Source organism: Alligator mississippiensis, chromosome 12 (assembly GCF_030867095.1).
Source record: "Alligator mississippiensis isolate rAllMis1 chromosome 12, rAllMis1, whole genome shotgun sequence".
NCBI classification, from domain to species: Eukaryota; Metazoa; Chordata; order Crocodylia; family Alligatoridae; genus Alligator; species Alligator mississippiensis.
The window spans coordinates 3,179,206-3,197,250 of NC_081835.1; the positions used below are offsets into that span (position 1 = coordinate 3,179,206).

Here is an 18,045-nt window from a genome sequence, read left to right on the forward strand (position 1 = left end):
GGCACAAAGAGCAGAAGTGGTTTGCTCAGGGGTTAATTGTGGCTTTACATAGTCTTTCACCTCAAGGTCAAGGATGTAAGTGGGACTGACTGAATCTTTTCCCCCTGGGTTAGTTCTTGGACTAAAAGCTTTGGGTATTTCACAGGTGAAAATATTTGACCTACTGAAGACCTGGGGAGTGTAAATGCATGTGCTTTGCTTGAGTATTGGGGTTACTACCCCCAAAAGGACTGGAGCCCAGACCTCGGCAGGCCTGTGGCTGTGTGTTAGCTGCTGTTATTGTGTACCCCAATGCCTCCCTCCCCCCTTGTCTCGACTTGGACCTTGCGGTGGCAGGACACGGCTCCAGCACAAAGTTCCTATTGTGTTTCCACGTGAAAAGGAAATGAAACTCTGTCAGTGCAAGAGCATGATGCAAATAAGGAAAGACAAAAGGGATATGTCCTCCACTTGAGGCTGGGGCAAGGATGCTATTCCATTAAGAACATGTCACGAAAAAGTGCCAAAATCATGTCAACGCCAGTCGGAAACCATCGTCCTGCTGTCACGGGAACGGTATGAAGCCCCTGCCGGATCCTCCGAAAGCGCTACGATGACATTAGGTCAGTGGCCACACGCGCTTTGTAGTGTACCATGTAATTGGGGCTGGGAAATTACTTTTTAACGTCAGGCGGTGTGTGGAGGAATAGGCAGATTTCAGCAGTGTGGCAAAGACTTGGAAGCACTTCACTGCCGGGGTGGGATCCTTCAGGAGAAGTGCACACAGGATAAGGGCCCCTGCCAGGCAGAAGGACACCGGGATAAGGACCCCAGACAGGTGAAAAGCCCCCCTGAGAAGGGCACAGGATAAAGACCCCCTGAGGGGTAGGAAGACCCCTTGACAAGGGCACAGGGGATAAAGATCCCCCAACAGGTAAGAAGGGCACAGGGGATAAAGACCCATTGGCAGGTGAGAAGGGCACATGGAAGAAGGCCCCCCCGACAGGTGAAAAGACATCTTGGCAGGGGCACAGGGCATAAAGACCCCCCCCAACAGGCGAAAAGCCCCCTGAAAAGGGCACAGGGGATAAAGACCCCCTGGCAGGTGAGTGACCCCCGGACAGGTGAGAAGCCCCCGGAAAAGGGCACAGGGGAGAAGGGCCCCCAACAGGTGAGTGACCCCCTGAGAAGGTCTTTATCCCCTGTGCCCCCCTGGCAGGGGAGAGGATCCCATGAGAAGGGCACAGGTAAGATGACCCCCTACAGGTGAAAAGCCCCCCAAGATGGGCACAGGGGAGCGACCCCCGACAGGTGAAAATCCCCCTGAAGTGAGCGACCCCTCACAGGTGAGAAGCCCCCCCAGAAGGGCACAGGTGAGCGACCCCCCACAGGTGAAAAGCCCCCCCAGAAGGGCACAGGTGAGCGACCCCCCACAGGTGAAAAGCCCCCTGAGAAGGGCACAGGTGAGTGACCCCCCACAGGTGAAAAGCCCCCCCAGAAGGGCACAGGTGAAAAGCCCCCCCTCAGGAACAGCACAGGTAAGATGACCCCCTGACAGGTGAGAAGCCCCCCGGAAAAGGGCACAGGTAAGATGACCCCTAAAAGGTGAGAAGCCTCCCCTGTTGGGAAGGGCACAGGGGATAAAGACCCCGACAGGTGCGAAGCCCCCCCCCCGTCAGGAAGGGCACAGGTGAGAAGCGCACAGGTAAGACGACCCCTAATAGGTGAGAGTGGCCCCGTCAGGAAGGGCACAGGTAAGACGACCCCCCCGGAGGGCGCAGGTGCGGGGGGGCGGGCAGGGCCGAGGGCTAGTCCCGCCCCGGTCCCGCGCCGCCCCCCGCACATGCGGCGCGGCTCCGCCCCGTGTCGCGGGCTGGCTCGGCGCGGCTGCAGCCCGGCTTGGCTCGGCTCGGCTCGGCTCGGCTCGGCTGGGGCGATGGAGGCGGTGAACCAGGTAGGGTGGGCGCGGGGCGGCGGGCGGGCGGGCGGCGTGTGCCCGCGGCTAACCCGCCTGTGTCCGCCCGCAGCTCGCCTCGACCGGCTCCTTCCGCGCCGTCAAGGAGCCGCTGGCTTTCCTGCGCCTGCTGGAGTGGGTGAGTGCGGGGCTGGGGGGCTGCTGCGGACCCCCCTTGCCCTGCTCCTCCTGCCCGCATCCCCCCTCCAGGGCTCGCTTTCCCCTCCCCTTTCCCCCCTCGCCCTCCCTCCTGCTTCGAAGCGCGAGGAAGAGCCCCGCGCTGCAGCCAGCCAAGTTGCCCAGTGATGCTTATTGGGAGAGAAAGCTGCAGGTCCGATGACACGCATTGCCGGTGGGTCCCCGAGAGGAGGAGAGCCGGGGCGAACGGAAAGTTCAGCACGCGTCACGTAGGATTAATCACCTGCTCCCGGCGGCTGGGGAAGGATGTCTCCCGAGGGCCCGTCTGCCTCTATATGTGCCCACGCCTGGCCGTGTGGGTCTGAGCGCCCCTGTGCCCGCTCGCATGCCGGGGGGGGCGAGGCCGCTGGACCGCGCTGGCGCTGAGGATGCTCCAGGCGTGTCCTGCCGTGCACGACTGGCTCCGGGGCCTTCGCGCCGCTGGGATTCGGTGGCACTTGGACAGCGGGGTTGTGTCCGGCAGGGGTGGAGGAGCGCTGTCTGTCTCTGTCTGTAAGCGAGGGCCGAGGCACTGCTAAGGGAAGGGTTTGCTTCTCCTGCCAGGTGGGGGTGAGATGCAATGGAAGGTTTTGGGGGGGCCAGCTGAGCCTTTCTCAGCGTTGGAGGGTGGTCCCCGCCCAGCCCCGTCAGGGCAGCAAGTGCTGCTCCTCGGCTTCATCATCACTCCGCGCCGGAGCAAGGGCCTTCATCCTCCATGGAGCAAAAGCGGAAAGGGCTTTGTGGCCGAGGGGCATGAGAAAAACACGGGTGAGGTGGACTTCCCCTGTCCTGCTTCCCTCCAGGCCGTGAACGCTGGAGGTAAGTCTTGACTCCGTTGCAAGCAGAGCCCGATGCCATGAAGGCGCGGTATGTATTTCACTAAAATACAAGTGACTGTCCCTCCTTTCTAAAGAGGTGAGTGTGTGACCAAAGTGCTTTGCACAATGTCTGCTTTCTGACCAGGTGGAGGGCTGACTTCGGGAGGGGGGGAAAAATCCCCTTTAAATAACCCAGTTTTTCTTCTCTTCTCAGCGTCTTTTTTTCCCCTCCATTTGGCCGTGCTCTGTTCCTTTTCCCCCTCCACCCCTTCTTCGTGCCCATTTGTTCAGCACAGCTACCATTTTCAACCGAAAAAAACCCCCCAAATGCGCGTGCATGTTCTGTGGCAGCTCTCAGATTTCCCAGCAGCTTCACAGCCTCTGGTGCACTTGATCAGAACAGTCAAATTACACCCCTAATTGCTGGATCTACAGCTGTTTCATTTTGGGTGTGAGAATGCGTGTCAGGGATTTTTCCACCATCCCCCCCTCCCCCTTCTAGATGAAAAAAGCGCTGATCACAGTGGAATTTACCCAAGCTGCTCTTGTTGGTATGGATGAGTTTTTCATAACTTTATAGTGAGAGCTGATAACAAGGCATATCCACTGTTGTGTAAGAGAGCTGGCAAAGGAATTAGAGCACAATTATATGCATTTAAAGTGTTATTTTAAGAACTGAAAAGAGAATGGAAAGAATTTAAATCTTTGCTTGTCTATGAAACATGAACAAAAGCCTAATGACCGCAATTTGCAATGACCACACAACTTTTTCTGCCTTTTTTTTTTTTAACCTTGGAAATATGAGGAATAACAAGTCTCTTTATTAATCTTTCTTTCTTTCTTTTCCTGCATTTGAGTTAGAGGACTCATAAAAATCTCAAATGTGTGCTGTGAGCTTTCTCACCTTTGAGCTGCACAGACAGGAGGTGGGATCTTAGATCTCAAAACACCCCTTTCTCTTCAATGTTGCTGAAATGAGCTAAGTGGGTGTTTGCAATAATAGATGTAAATGACCTAAAAAAAAAAATTCCTCTTTTCATTTGTCCCCATTTGGGGATGTCACGGTTTAGCTCCTCCAGTCACCAGAACAGTCAGGTGACCTTTGGATTTCTCCTATGGAAAGCAAGCAAGAAAAGTATTGGAGGGAAATGGGCAACCTGATTTCTTCCTGTGTTAATTGTATATCCAAGCACGTAAGATCTCCTAAGCACCGTTGCTTTTAAACATTGTACTTGAATCAGAAATGGCATCTGGGGGGAAATGGTGTTCATCGCGGTTCATCTCGAGTGACTGTATCTTGGTTCTGCGAGTTGTCTAGCATCTCGGAAGCACCTAGGAGCTGGGGAGCATCTGTCCCCACATTGCAAAGTGGTGAGGAAACGTAACTTATTGGACTCGGAGAATGGCCTGCTGTACCATTTTACAGAGCGCTTGACCATGCTGGGAGAAACACAATGCTGGGAGGATTTGGGGGTTGAATATGAGCACAGATTTTGAATGCCAGAAAGATTTAGGGTAACGGAAGCTGAAAAGCAGCCCCATCTTAAAGTTGCAGCTGCACCATCCATCTCTGGTGGTTAGGCCCACAGAGAGAATAGCTTGTAGGTAATTCATGTTAGTTAATTAAATACCCTTTAAGCACTAACTGCAGCAGAGCTCCCAGAAGAGCTACTAACCACAAACCTATCACCACTGTAGAGCTAAGCACAAATATTTTTTTACAGCGAGGTTATGGGTAAGATGCTTTAAGTCTCAAGCGTAGAAACTGGGTTTGCATCCTAAAACTACTGCACAGCTGCACAGGATTCAGCTGGTGTGCAGATCCTTGCTCAAGAGAGGACACGGATCTTGAATAGCAGGAGCTTTACTAGGTCACTGCGGAGAAGCTTACCCAAAGTGTAATTATGGTGGGCTTTTATCTCTTGTGTTGATTCCCACCCACCACTTAGAGAACAGTGCAAAACTGAGGTTTTGGTCACAGGGCTGATTTCCTGAGTACGCGTGCAGCTACATGCATGTCAAGTGATTTGGCACACATTTCTCAGGTGCCTTAGTGTTGTTTTGTATTTTTATTTCCTGAAAAGTCATGGTGGAGAGGGCTGTTTTGAGACTAAATCGATTTAACTTCAGTTAGGCAAAAGTCAGAAGAGAGATTTGTAAAGCGCCTTTGAGCTGTTAGGCCCCGGTTATTCAGGGCACTAACAACATGACACGGAGTATTTACAGGTGTGCAATTCCTCGTTCAGGCGGTCGGATGACTAGAAGTGCGCTCGCTAGACTTTTGCAGCCTCCTGGAAAATGTTGGGAAAACCAGCATAAAAGCAGTTCTGTTGTTGCTGTTCTTTCTTCCCCCATTTGTTATTTCTAGAGGCATTTGCAGGAGAGGGGGCTGTTTGTTTCTTAAGGGCTCATCTGTTTCTGCTGCTGCTTTCTCGCATTTAATCATAATCCACGGAGACATTGCAACCCGTCGTGATGTCACAAACAGGGTATTGCACCTTCAGCTGAGAAATGACTGTTGTGAACAGTTCCCTGCCAATAGCAAACACTCCCTCTAAATATGTATGCATGCGTATGTAGACACATAGGGTATCTGCCTCTATGTCTACACACACAACCCAACGGATGCGTATATATGCAACATATATTTTTGGCAGAGCTATCTGTAGGTTTAAAGTTTTCCAAAGTGCTCCTTGATGTGTTAGTAAAGGCTTTGGTTACCGGTTACTTTTTTTTTTTTCCTCTCAATTATTTGCTGCCAGGAGGTACAAAGTGTTACCTTCCAACATCAAGTCTTGATCTAATTACAATGCTGGCTATGAAAAAGCAGGAGTCAAGGTATCCTCTCTAATATCTCTACCAATTCCCATGGGCGCATAGAGATGGAATTGCTCAAGGGAGCAGCAGTTGCCTGCGTAATTGCGTTTCTGTGCATGGGCTTGGAGCGGCGGTGGTGGTAGGTTGGTGGGGTTTGTTCTTATATTGAGATGCATGCTCATAATGTTGCTGCTATTAAAATATATGCAGTGAACACCCTTGAATGGTAAGCCCTGTTGGTCTTGTCTAGGTTACAGGTATTTCTGTGAGTTTTCCGACCAGTTCAGCTCTGGCAGGGGAGACTCTAGAGTAGACGAGGTGCCAATTGCTCCTGGGATTTTAACGTCCAGCTCTGAACATGATTTGGCAGCCACCTGCCCACCTGGAAGACTGTCTGTGATGGCACGGTAGTCACAGTGGGGAATTTTGGCACAAAAGCCTTGTGCAGCTATCCCTTCACGTAAGCAGGAGCTCTATTTTTTTATCAGGCAGGACTAAAATTCATTTGCGCTACAAAGCCGATCTTCCTGACCAATTTTCAGAAGTGCTCAGCCCCCAAAACCACCTTCTGTTGTCACTTACAAGTTTACATGGAGGGTGATTTAATTAGTGTTGTTGGAGCCTGTTAATTAGTGACAGGCAATAGATTTGAATGTGCTTGTGATTTAAATCTGTCAGCACTTTGGGGTTCTTAAGCCTGTGACTCTTTGGCTAAGACAATTTGTATGTGAACGTTGGTTGAACCCTGGATAAGTGCAAGTTCCTCTTGATCCTTGCTTTTGTGCAGAAAATTGAACCGCAGGATTTGCATGGGTGCAGATGGTTGTTGTTTTCTACAGAAGGCAGGGGTAGATTTACACCTTTTTATAGACTAAAATACCCAAAGCTGGTTGGCGGTATAGGTCGTGGCCGTGTTGGTCTAAAGACATAGGCAGACAAGGTTCTTTGGGTAAATCCAGTATCTTGTATTAGACTATCTGGAATAGTTTGAGTTAGTCTAATACAAGATATCAGATTTACCCAAAGAACCTTGTCTGCCAAAGCTGTTTGGGGCATTTGGACAGCAAAGCCCTATTGACTTCCAATAGGGACTGGGCATCTGAAAACCCAGGGCAGCTTCAGAAATGCCAGCCCACGCACACTGAGCCCAGGGGTTGGCCCTCGGTGATGGTAATGAGCACTCAGTGATTATCCTCATCTGGTTGAGAAACAAGTTGGCTTTAATTTTACAGTGCTGTGGGAGATGAGCCTGCCTTGCCTTGTGCATGTAGGACAAAGCAAATTTAACACTTCAAAGTCTGATGCCTTACCATGGTCAGAGTCCTGCCCACTTTGTACTGCTTTCATCTGGTTGTAGCGGCGTAATAGCTGAGTGGGTCTCAGCAGCTGACTGCTACCGGTTGCGTCTTGAAGAGCCATCACAAGTTTGCCCCAACACAGGCCATGCAGCATACTTGGGGAATACTAGAGTCAAGCAGGCTCATTAGGAGTTTGCACATGCCTTTTCCCTTATGTGAGAAGGACCTATAAGCAGCACTCACTTGAGAAAATACGATGTCAGATAAAAATTTGAATCGTACAGCCTTTCCTTGCAATCTACTGTGTCTCATAGCTGATGGTGAGCGTGTCTTTCCACAAGGTCTGTTTTAAACGAGCCATCTATTTGATGACAAATTCAGCTGGCATGGGTTGTGTGTGCGCGTGGGGGGTGGGGAAGAGAGATGTTTTTCAGCATTCACAATAGGGTTGACAAGAGAGACTCATTAATGCTAAAATTTATTATATATGCAAGGCAAGACTCTATGACGGGAAGAGCAAATATGATCTGACTTTCAAACTAGCAGGTACGGGCATGGTGACAGAGGATTTTGTGTCATTAGACATACACTAAAAGATGAAGCATTCTTGCCATTTTATTTCAAGGAGATGCATCCGTCATCTTTGATGTCAATTGGCATCTGCCTAATTTTAGCCACTGGGTAAAAGCCTCCCCAGTTGACATCTCTAGGTGCAGACTTTGCAAGAGGGGCTGGGAAATAAGAGAAAATTAGCTCGGTGAGCTAGATACTGTTAGCATTGGAAACCCGAGGGCTTAGTCCCTGTCTTTATGTCAGTGATAATTTAGGTTTTGGTAACAAGTCTTATCTCTTTTGCAGTAGACTAAATAATCTGGCAGTTATGAAATGAAGACCTTTCCTCCCCAAATCAAGGATTCAAGTTGACCACATACCTTAGTATGTACATCAGTCCCAAAGAAAGGACCCATATTGTCATTTCCTGCTGAAATCAGGAATCAAACGATGGTATAGAAAGCATGCAGTACTACATACCATGTGGGGTAGGAAGGTCCTGCCTCTTTAGCTCCAGGCTCATGTAAATGCAGTCTTTCCATTTTGCTGCCCTGCTATGACATATAACTGTCTTGGGAGATGGAAAAGGAGATATAAAATAGTGTCCAGCCATCTGTGGGCGCTTTTGCTAAGTGGCAAATGACGGCCCTCTATAACTCATCTCCATCTTCAAACGGTGTCTGAGAAGTACAGAGGCGATTGCACGGTGTGGACGTGCTGTTTTTAAGGTGTTTTGTTAAGAATGGGATGTATATTGTGAAGTGTGACATAGTTGCTAAGGTGACGGCAATTTTTTTTGGCAGAAGTAAAAGAATATTGAGTAAAAGGAAACTGTAAGCTGTTGCTCTGCTTAATTTACCCTATTTACTCTCTTGGCCATGAGAGGCATGCTTTGTCAGAAGGAGGGTTTGCGCATTTGGAAGATTTGACTTTCTCAACCAAAAAAGCTAAAACCTTTCTCCCTTCTTCCCCCCCCAAATGCACACTTTTTTTTTTTTCCTTTAAGCAAGTGCTTAGTGCATAAAATCATAGAGTCTTTCAGTGGCTGTAATTGTGATGCAAATTATTGCCTTATAAGAGGTTGGGTAATATGATGCATTCAACTAAGGACTGTCTTTCCCCTCTCCCCCTCCCAAGATCGTACCATACAAATATAATATTATAAGCTGTTTCTTCATTATCAGGCTCTGCACATCTGTGTATGTACATCTGAGTGTCTGATTTTGTGTGCCCACTGGCTACTTGCATATGCAACTCTCTAATTCCCGGCTTTGTGTGTCTGTAGAACGTGAGGTATTTGTTTTATTAATGCTATATATTTCTTGAGGTTGGTGGTTAGTATCTGTCTGGCTCCAGGTCATTAAATGTTAAATTATTCTTAGCTATGTAGGAACCAAAACACGAGTGGCTGTAGACAGCCCCAACTGCTGATCCTGTGTGATCTGATGGGTGCCATGGCTCTTCTGACATGGACTGAGAGGAGGGGAAGACCAACAAGGGTATCTTTCAGACTGGAAAACCATTCAGAAGAGCAGCCTGATGATGAATGGTAGGAAGAATTGCTGCAGAGAAACACTGTGGCATGGTTTCATAATTTAGGGACACCAAGGACGAAGGACCTGCTGAAACAGGCAAAGGAAGGCTAAGATTTGATGAAGACAGTATGCCTACAAGCCTTCTGTTATTGCAAAGTCTGGGATGTTCCTATGGATAAATACCCCCCCCCCCCCCCCCCTCTTGCAAACCAGCCAGTCTCTGCATTTTCAAAACGGTCGCAGTTCCCAAGGGGGTGACACCAGTCTGCCCCATTGAGTTACCATGAGCTGGGCGCAGAGACATGCTGCAGTCTGAAGGCAGGAGTTGGACTATGCTGAGAAAAGTGCAGGCATAGGCCCAGCCCTTGAGAGAGGGTCCATAATATAATGCACCTGGGACTGCAGTGGAAGTGAGTGCCAGCTTATGCCTGTGTTTGCATGTCCTGCACATGAGTGCAGATGTCATGTCAAGCAAAGGCTTTGCAAGCACAGGGTCTGGCTGTTCTGGGGGCATGTTAAATAAGTGAAACCCACCAACAGCCTGGCAAGCTGGTTTGAGCACCAAGCAAGACACCCATGGTTTAATGTCCTGAATGTGCTTCCAGCTTTGGAAGAACGAGGGATTTGTCCTGGAGTACCGGACCCCCCAAAACTGTATATCATGATGAGGCGGCCAAGTTCATGCATGCTCTGAAGGCAGGAGGCATGCAGTTCCAGTACCAGCGATGCAGATAAATCCCATACGACTGCCATGTGAAACTACTGCCCTGTCAACCAGATTTCCATTCCTTGAGAAACGCTTGACAGCTCTGCCGGCCAGCCAGCGGGACTGTTCACCTAGAAACAGATGAAAACATTTCCCTGAAATTTCACAGACAAGGCTCTTATCTAAGCTCCTCAAGAACTTTTCTGCCATGGAAGAAGGTGCATAGTGGTCCTTCGGTGGCTGTTTGAATTTCAGAAAATAGTTGGTGTTTTTAATCCCTTTGCCTTAGCATACTTGGTATGATTATTTTTTTTCTTTGCACCTTGATCCTTCATGCCTGTTGGTGCAGATGCTTTGCCGTGCTGCCAAATTCCTTGGATGATGCAAATCCAAAATTTCTGCGGCTTGAGATTATGAAATGCAGCTCAAATCCTCTTACACTCAGAGGCAGCCTCAGTGGGGCCCTGTGATTCGGCTGTCATTGCTTGTTTCCCTTCCTCCCATAATCTTTTTTCATGCCCTAAGATGCTCTGGCCTTGATTAATACTTGGGGGAGTCAACAAAGAGTGGCCCCTGTAGCTCTAGAGAGGGGGAATTGTGTATTTACCCAGCTGTTTGGGTGGACTTTGCTCTTTGTGCTGAGTTTGCTGACAGCTGCCGTCCATACCAAGAGAGCTAGTGTAAAGCCAGCTCAGGTATGTCTACACTAAGCCACAGTTGCAGACGTGGCTTCACGCCGTCTGGGTCAGGCTGTGAAATAGCGGCAATGGCTCTGCAGGGCCAGGGCAATGCAATGTGTGAAAGAGTAGATGCTATTGCCCTCGTTCAAAGTGAAGAAACGCTTCCCCAGGGCATTGCTTCCTTTGCTGGCAGCTGAGACAAACACGGGCAACAACTCCTGATGGGGGTCTTGGCAATGCGGGGGTCCATGACCACTTTTGGGAGCTGGCAGAAGCACTCAGTGCCAGACAAGTGTGTCCTTTGGTCCTCGTCCTTGCGAGGCAGCGCTCCGGGATTAGGGTATAGCCAGATGGCATGAGGGAGCAATAGCACCGGGTGAGACCTTCCTGTGAAATAGGTATGGGGGTGAGAACGCCGGCCCGGAACAAACTCGGTGCTGCTTCAAGGCAAACATCCCGTGTGTTTTGCTGGGTGTTTAGGGAGGAAAATATCAGTGGGTTGCCCTGGTGTGGACTCCTCCAGACCGATCTCCGTTTAGGCAGGCAAGCAGCAGGGACTGAGCCCTGAGGGGCTTTCTGCATAGGGAAGCTACTGCAAAGCCAACAAGGATGTGAATGCAAAACATGGTAACTCTTCTGCACAAGCCCCCTGTCTTGCACATACGCTGCCAAAGCCTGTTGTTCCATACGATACTTTCTGGCCTTTTTCCCCATCTGAACAAACCCTTGGGCTAAGATCAAGTGTAGGGGGCATCCAAATCCCAAGACCTTTAGGTTGGGGCCTGAACGTAGGATGCCTGCCAATGGATTTGGGAGTATCTGAAGTACTAGGGTAAGAGGCTGGGATGGAGGACGCTTTCTACTTATAGCGTCATACATGGTATTTAGAACGATTGAGTTCTGCTTGCTCGGTCGATACAATTTTTGGAACAGTTGAGTTCTGCTCAATCGATATGATTTGGGACTGATTTGGCTGATTTGACCTGGAACATAAAATATATTAATAAAAAACAAAAAACCCTTTCAATCCAGAGCAGGTCAGGCAGAGCCGAGCCTGTGGAATAGTGTTAAGTACAGCAGCCACGTGTCCATGTTGGAGATGCTAAACTCCCTGGGATAGAAGGGCTGCCTCTGTCTGTGCAGTGCCTGGCTCAGCCTCTCACTGACCCCGTCACAGCTTTTGGTTGCTTCTATAATATAAATGTCTATTAATAAATAGAAATGGTTTATAATTGGGCCATTTCTATGAATGTTGTTTGGGGCCCATGATACAAAATATGTCCCTCCAAAATGAAAAGCGAGGGTGTGGATGTGTTTAATAAAGCTTCAGAGATGTCCAGCAAAACTTTCAGAGCTGTCATCAACAAGAAGAGCATGAAAGTAGAATTTAGATCCCAGTTTGAAATAAGATGCTGACAGATTAAACAATGGATGCCTTCCTATTTAATTTTAACATTTTAATTGAATTCTTTGCTGCTGTGTGACTTTGATCTCGGGCAGCTGATAAATCCTGCGTCCTTTATTGTGCTTGAGCAGTATTTCATGCTAATCTCACATGCAGAAGGAGGGATGCTTTTGAATCTGAATGGCTCTCAGGGTCCAGAAGGAGACGTTCTGTCCAACACTGAATGTTGGGTACATTAAATGTACCACAAAGTCAGGTTTTGGATTAACTAGAGATGTGTGGAGGGACAGTGATTATTTATGAGACATCTGGGTGACTTCTTAAGTAGAACTGCGCTTTGGCTGTGTCTTCTCCATTTTTTTTTTTAAATTTGCTTTTGAGGATAATGTTTGTAAAGTTGTCCATGAAAAGATTTTGGTCACAAAGTCGAAATGCATTTATTAATTAAATGAAATTCATTTTGAGTGTAAAGACTGGATCACCTTATTGGGGAAGACAAAGAATATCATGCAATGCAACTGTCTTGACTTATCGCTGAGCTGAGTATTAGAAACTGCCTACTGGGGTGGGAATACTTGAGTATCTTGCTAGTTGTAATTTGCTTATAGCAAGAAAAGGAACACACAGGGCATGTCTACATGTGCGCATTTACTGCACAGTAACCGAAATGACTGTGCAGTACAGGTGTGCGTCTACCCACGCATGCCTGTACTGCATTTACACCAACTTGAACATGAATGGCAACTTATACCAATTTGCAGGTATCAAATTTATGCCCAATTAGTTACTGCGGAGTAACACACGTGTAGATGCCTTACTGCGCAGTAACATTCTGTGTGTGGACTGACTTGGGACTAACTTTATTCCCATGTCAGTCTATGCACAGCATTAAAGCACTTTAATGTCTGCTCATGTAGATGCTGGCCTATTCCTGTGGGCTTAAATTTACAGTGCAGTAAATTACTTCACTGTAAATTTAAGTCAGCATAAATGCATGTGTAGAAATGTCCACAGAAATTTATCCTTATCCTGTTAGTAAGTATAATCTGTAAATGGGTGGAGAAAGGCTAGATCCACCCAATAAATATTTGGTTGCACATCGTTCCTTTTAGCTCTACCAATGAGCAAACTTTGAAAATGGAGAGGGCCATCCAGGTACGGATCCAATGTTCAAAGCCACTGGCCCATTACAACTAGTTTCTCCCCTTCCATTAGCTGCACTGCAGGTGACTGGCCTGAGAACAAGCGAGGGGTTGCAGTGGGGGAAGCGCAGGGGTTGTGGTATGGTCTGTAACTAGAGCCGTAGTTACTTGTGGATTCTGGTAGCGATGATTGGAACTGCATCATATGTAACTTCTCTTGTTGATCATTGCTTACATCATGATAAATATAATTGATCTGAAGTATGAAGGACATCAGATCTCTTTCACATGGTACTCTGTTTAACAGCACAATTGGTGAAGCTGACTAGGGGCTCTTAATTTCAGACTTGTAAAGCAGTTTCAAGTTGCCTGCATCCCATCCATTTCAAGGCTACTGATGGAGGCATGAGGCTATCTGAGCTGCAAAGTGAGGAGCCTTGATGAGGTACAAAATACCTTAGTTCAGGCTGTTCCCACAGGTCTGGATCAGCGCATCTCAGGTGGCCTTGCTTTGGGTCTGGATGTTCAGTGGAGTTCAGCGTAGGTCTCCCATGATATCCCTTGAAGAAAGAGGGTGTAATATGGGAGTTACTGTAGTAGCATATCGTGAAAAATGCAGTCTGGTTAATGAGTTTGGCCTTATAGGGTGCCTGTACATGACACAGGGTTTAATCCTCATTAAATTAAATGGGTTTATAAAATTTAAACGTGTTTATTTTGGAGTGTCTCATTAGTGTTTGCACAGAGAAAGGAAGCTTGAGTCAGCTGAACTAAAGCTCTCGTGAGGCATCGCAATGGCATTTCTAGATCAGAGCATGTTGTGTATGGTGGGGTTGACTGTGATTTGGCTAAGGATTGAAATTTCTTGCACAAAGCAGGCACTTTTTACTGAGTTGAAAGCCCAACTTTGCACTAAAATCCAATTTTCTTGAACAGTTTTCAGTTTAGCACAGTTGCTGGCTTTTAAGACAGTGTGATCTTTCTTCCTTCCTTGTGTAGCCCTTTATAGCTCTGCATTCAAGCCTCTGACTGCACCATATGCACGGTAGCCCTCTTTGGCCAGAACAGGGCATGTTCAGGGTATGCTAAAACCAGTGCAATTCAAAGATAATAGAAAGGAATAGCAAGTAGCTCTAAGTAGCCACTATTTGGCCTCCTGCTTTGGCATTGTTGGATAATGCACGCTCCCCCTGCTCCAGTTATCAGCTGTCGTTTGTGGCAGTCTGCTCTACAAAAAAGTGCGTCTGTTCCAGCACCGAATCTGTGTCTGTCCAGATTGTTCAAGCCCTGGAAGGCAACAGAAGCTGGCTTCATGGCTGGCTGACATATGCAGGGAAAGCTCCTCCTGCCACATAACAAAAAGAACCCCACTACTTTGGAGAAAGCTGCAGAGTTTCCTGGGGAGAGGAGCTGTTGTGGACATGAGTTTCCTGCCTGCAGAGCCTTTTCCCTCGGACATGCATACCCCCCCCCCCCCCCCCCCCCCCCCCGGGGGAACCGCAGGGGATATTTTGTGGGGGGAGTTGACCATTTCGCATGGCAGACATACAAAGAAGTATGACAGGAGAACCTTTAGCAACTTCTTGGTCCAACGCCTCTTCTCAGCAAGACGCCATGCTGGAAAAAAAAAATTAAAGTGTAGACACCATGCTGCTGCACACATGCATATAAGCTCCACTTGCTAAATTAACAAACAGCACGTCTTTTTTGTGGTGTGGCACCCTCCCTCGGTTTTCATGGGCTACTTCCTCCTGACTTTTTCTTTTAGAATGGTTTTTCTCCCTGCAGAGGGAGTTCAAGTTGAAAAGCAAAGTTCAAAGACTGGGGTAGGGGAGTACTTTTCCAGTTAAAAACTGGGTTTCTCACTTAAGATGTGCTGGTGATTTTAAGAAAAGAAATCAGATATTTGAAATGAATGACAGCCTCATAAGAGCACTGGAAATCTGTACATAAAATTCATTCACTCCACCCCCAAAGAGAAGCCCAGGTATTGCAAGTCTAGGCCTGTGTAACATAGCGGGGCAGGAGAGGTGAGGTGGCCTGTGTCCCCACCATGCAGAGCCACTGAGCAAGGCTCTCAGCATGTCTCAGCTGCCACCCATCTATGCATTGGTTGCATCTAGCATTTGAATTCTTGCATTTGTAGAAGTGTGACTACTGTGGCCCGTCCCTTGACCGGACTGATGGAGAAGCCTTTCCGACTGATGATTTCCTGCAGGGAGGTGGGTTGGAGATGGTACTGGGGTGCTGGAGAGTCTCCTATTCATCAGAAATCCCCAACTGGCCACTTGAACCAACAATATGTTCATGCACCTAGGCAATGGTAACAGCTCTCCCAGCCTCATAAGCACATAAGGAGTTGTCTATCTGAATATAAACATGGCCTTGGCCAAGAGGATGGCTGAGCCAAATACAGGAGAGCCTCATCATGGGGAAAAAGGAGCAAACCTGCCATTAGGCTGAAGCTGTTCCTAAAAACCCTATTTGAAACTATTAGCATGAAGACATTTACAGTCATCTGCTTTTCAGGTGTGCTTTTCTTCATATAGCTCACATGCCGAACAATGCCTCCCATAGGAAGGACTGCCTTTTCAAATGGGTTTAAAGAGGGCTGTTTGAAGAGTTTTCTGGCTCTCTGGGCTGTGATAATTGATACTTTGAGTGAAGTGTCCAAACTCAAAATGGCTGAGATTTGGTTTTTTTAATCTTAAAACAGGCTCTGGGAACCTCTCCAAGCATTGCCCAGATGACTTATCCCTTGGCACTGATGCCAAAACTAGATGAGTCCCAGAAAGGTTAGCTCTGCTGGCTTTACTTCTCTAGATGATGGCTACATGACAGGCTTACCAGGGCTGTGTTTGGAGAAGCTGTGTGCATCTTGCACAGAACCTGGCAACAGCCTGCACCTTCAAAATCTGCATGGGAAATTAGAGGGAAGTAGTCAATCTGGTGGTCCCCAGGTATGCCTTGAAGTAAGCCGACGGCATGACATTCAGCAGTCTCCTTGCAAACAGCCCACGCGCAAGCACCCACTCTGAAGCCATCGCTTGTGCTTTGGGCATGAGAATACGGTTGCTTGGCTTGAAAGAGCTTCTGCAGAGATTTTTATTTTCCCCCACCATTCCCACCTTGTGCTTGGGGATGCATTCAGCCTTCCCTTCTGAATAGGGCTCCAGATGAAGGAAACAAATTATCATAAATTAGAATAGATTGCACTCTTCAGCATCTCTACATCTGTCGTTATGCTGCTTTTAACTGTTCAGTTTATTTAACATTTCTACACGTTTTGTCAGCAGCTCCGGGTACGTAGGCTATAAATATTGGCTAAGTAGTAGATATTAATAGAGTCCTAGGTAAATGCTAGATTCCATTGAGACTCCATTCAGCGCAGCGATGTGTGGAGGAAACTGCCGATCATATTGCTCTAGTATTGCATTTGCTAGGCTCTGCTGCTTATTAACTAAGGGTGCTACCAAAAATGTGTGTGGCCTGAAGAGGGGGGGGAAATGCTGCTTGCAAGCAGTTCAGCTCTATTTCCTTCCAAGCCCCTTGCTACATGTCAGCCACCAAGAAACACAGGAGAGTTTTAACATGTAAAACTTCAGTGGGCTGCCCTATTCGTTCAGCAAACAGGATCATCCCAGATGGGATGAAGCATAGTGGCGAGGAGGGTGGTTCACGGCCGGCCGAAGCCCCAACGGTTATGCAGAATGAGTCCAGTATTGCAGGCAGCAGCTGCAATAGCCCCGTCACCTGCCAACCGGGGTAGTTGTCAAACATAAAACACCCATAATATACAAGCTGACTCGAAGCAGGGCAGTCAGAAAGGGATTTTGCTCTTCGCACTAACTTGTGAGTGGTCTTTAGGCTGCCAGTCTATTAAAAACGGGAGAAAAACCCTTCCGAGTTCTTTTGAAAGCTGAAGAGAAAGCAGATAAGAAGCTATCTGAGTGGAAATTCATTTAAACTCTGTCTTCTGCACAGCTCTGGGTTATTGCAAAGAAAACACAGTGCAGTGTGATTATTATTATTTTTTTTTCCTTTTTCTCCCCACCCTTGCAAGGAACTGAATCGAGGGGCCATCTCAGCTGTGGCTGAGGATTGCACGCTCTCTCCAGAGAAACCAGTTCAACTGAGAAGCCTTTGGGCGGCCATGCATCTTGTTCTCTCCACATAAGTTTCCTGGAGAATTTTAGGGGGGGGTGTTGTAGCTGTGTTGGTCTAAGGACACAGGCAGACAGGGCTCTTGGGGTAAATCTGTTATCTTTGATTAGACCAATGCAAAGGGTTGGAATTTTTTCCAACTCTTTAAATTAGTCTAATAAGAGATCGGATTTACCCCTCGTCTGGAGAATTTTAGGAACACTGGAGGCCCCTCCTGTCTTAAATGGAGCCAAACTATCCTTGCTATCCCAGGATCTCTTTGTAAATCAGCCACCTTCTTCTTGCCTTTTGCTATCCAAGCCGGGACATCAAAGGTCGGAGGATTCAAGCATGATGAGCCTGCATCACCAGCAGCGAGGCTGTTCCCTTTGCTCTAAAGCCCCCGGCCCCATGGACGGTCACGTGTAGATGCTGCAGAGGAGAGCGTACCACTGCCTGTTGTCTGTAAAGGAGCGTGTGCCTCGGTGGCTGTTGTCCAACATCTTTTCTAGTGGGCAAGGCATGCTGTGTGCCATTTTTGGTACCAGGTGTTTGCATTGTATTCGAGGGGTGGATGTGTGTAGTTGTACTGCTGGCCCACTGGCGTTCTGCTCCCCACTCATGGAGGTGGGGCAGCGGGAGGACTTTGAGCAGCAAATTGCCACCGTTGGTTCGAGAGCTGATGGGAGGGAGTTTGGACGGATGCTCACGTCATCAGTTGGTCGGTGGATGCTGCATCTCTTCAGCTGTGCCCAGCCACCGAGGATGCTGAGTCTAATAGCACCAGCAACAGAGCTGGGTTCTCCCCAAGCTTTTGTCTGGCACTAGGCAAAGGAAAG

The 18,045-nt window shown here is 48.0% G+C and overlaps 1 protein-coding gene across 1 annotated transcript in view; it reads left to right on the forward strand.

The window, feature by feature from the left end:
- The first annotated feature begins 1,849 nt into the window (after positions 1-1,849).
- Positions 1,850-18,045, forward strand: part of SYNPR (synaptoporin) — a 119,630-nt gene continuing 103,434 nt past the window's right edge. The window contains exons 1-2 of the mRNA XM_019499808.2: positions 1,850-1,933; positions 2,007-2,072. Coding sequence (XP_019355353.1) covers positions 1,916-1,933; positions 2,007-2,072 — 84 coding nt within the window. The 5' untranslated portion in view covers positions 1,850-1,915. The remainder of the gene's footprint in view (positions 1,934-2,006; positions 2,073-18,045) is intronic.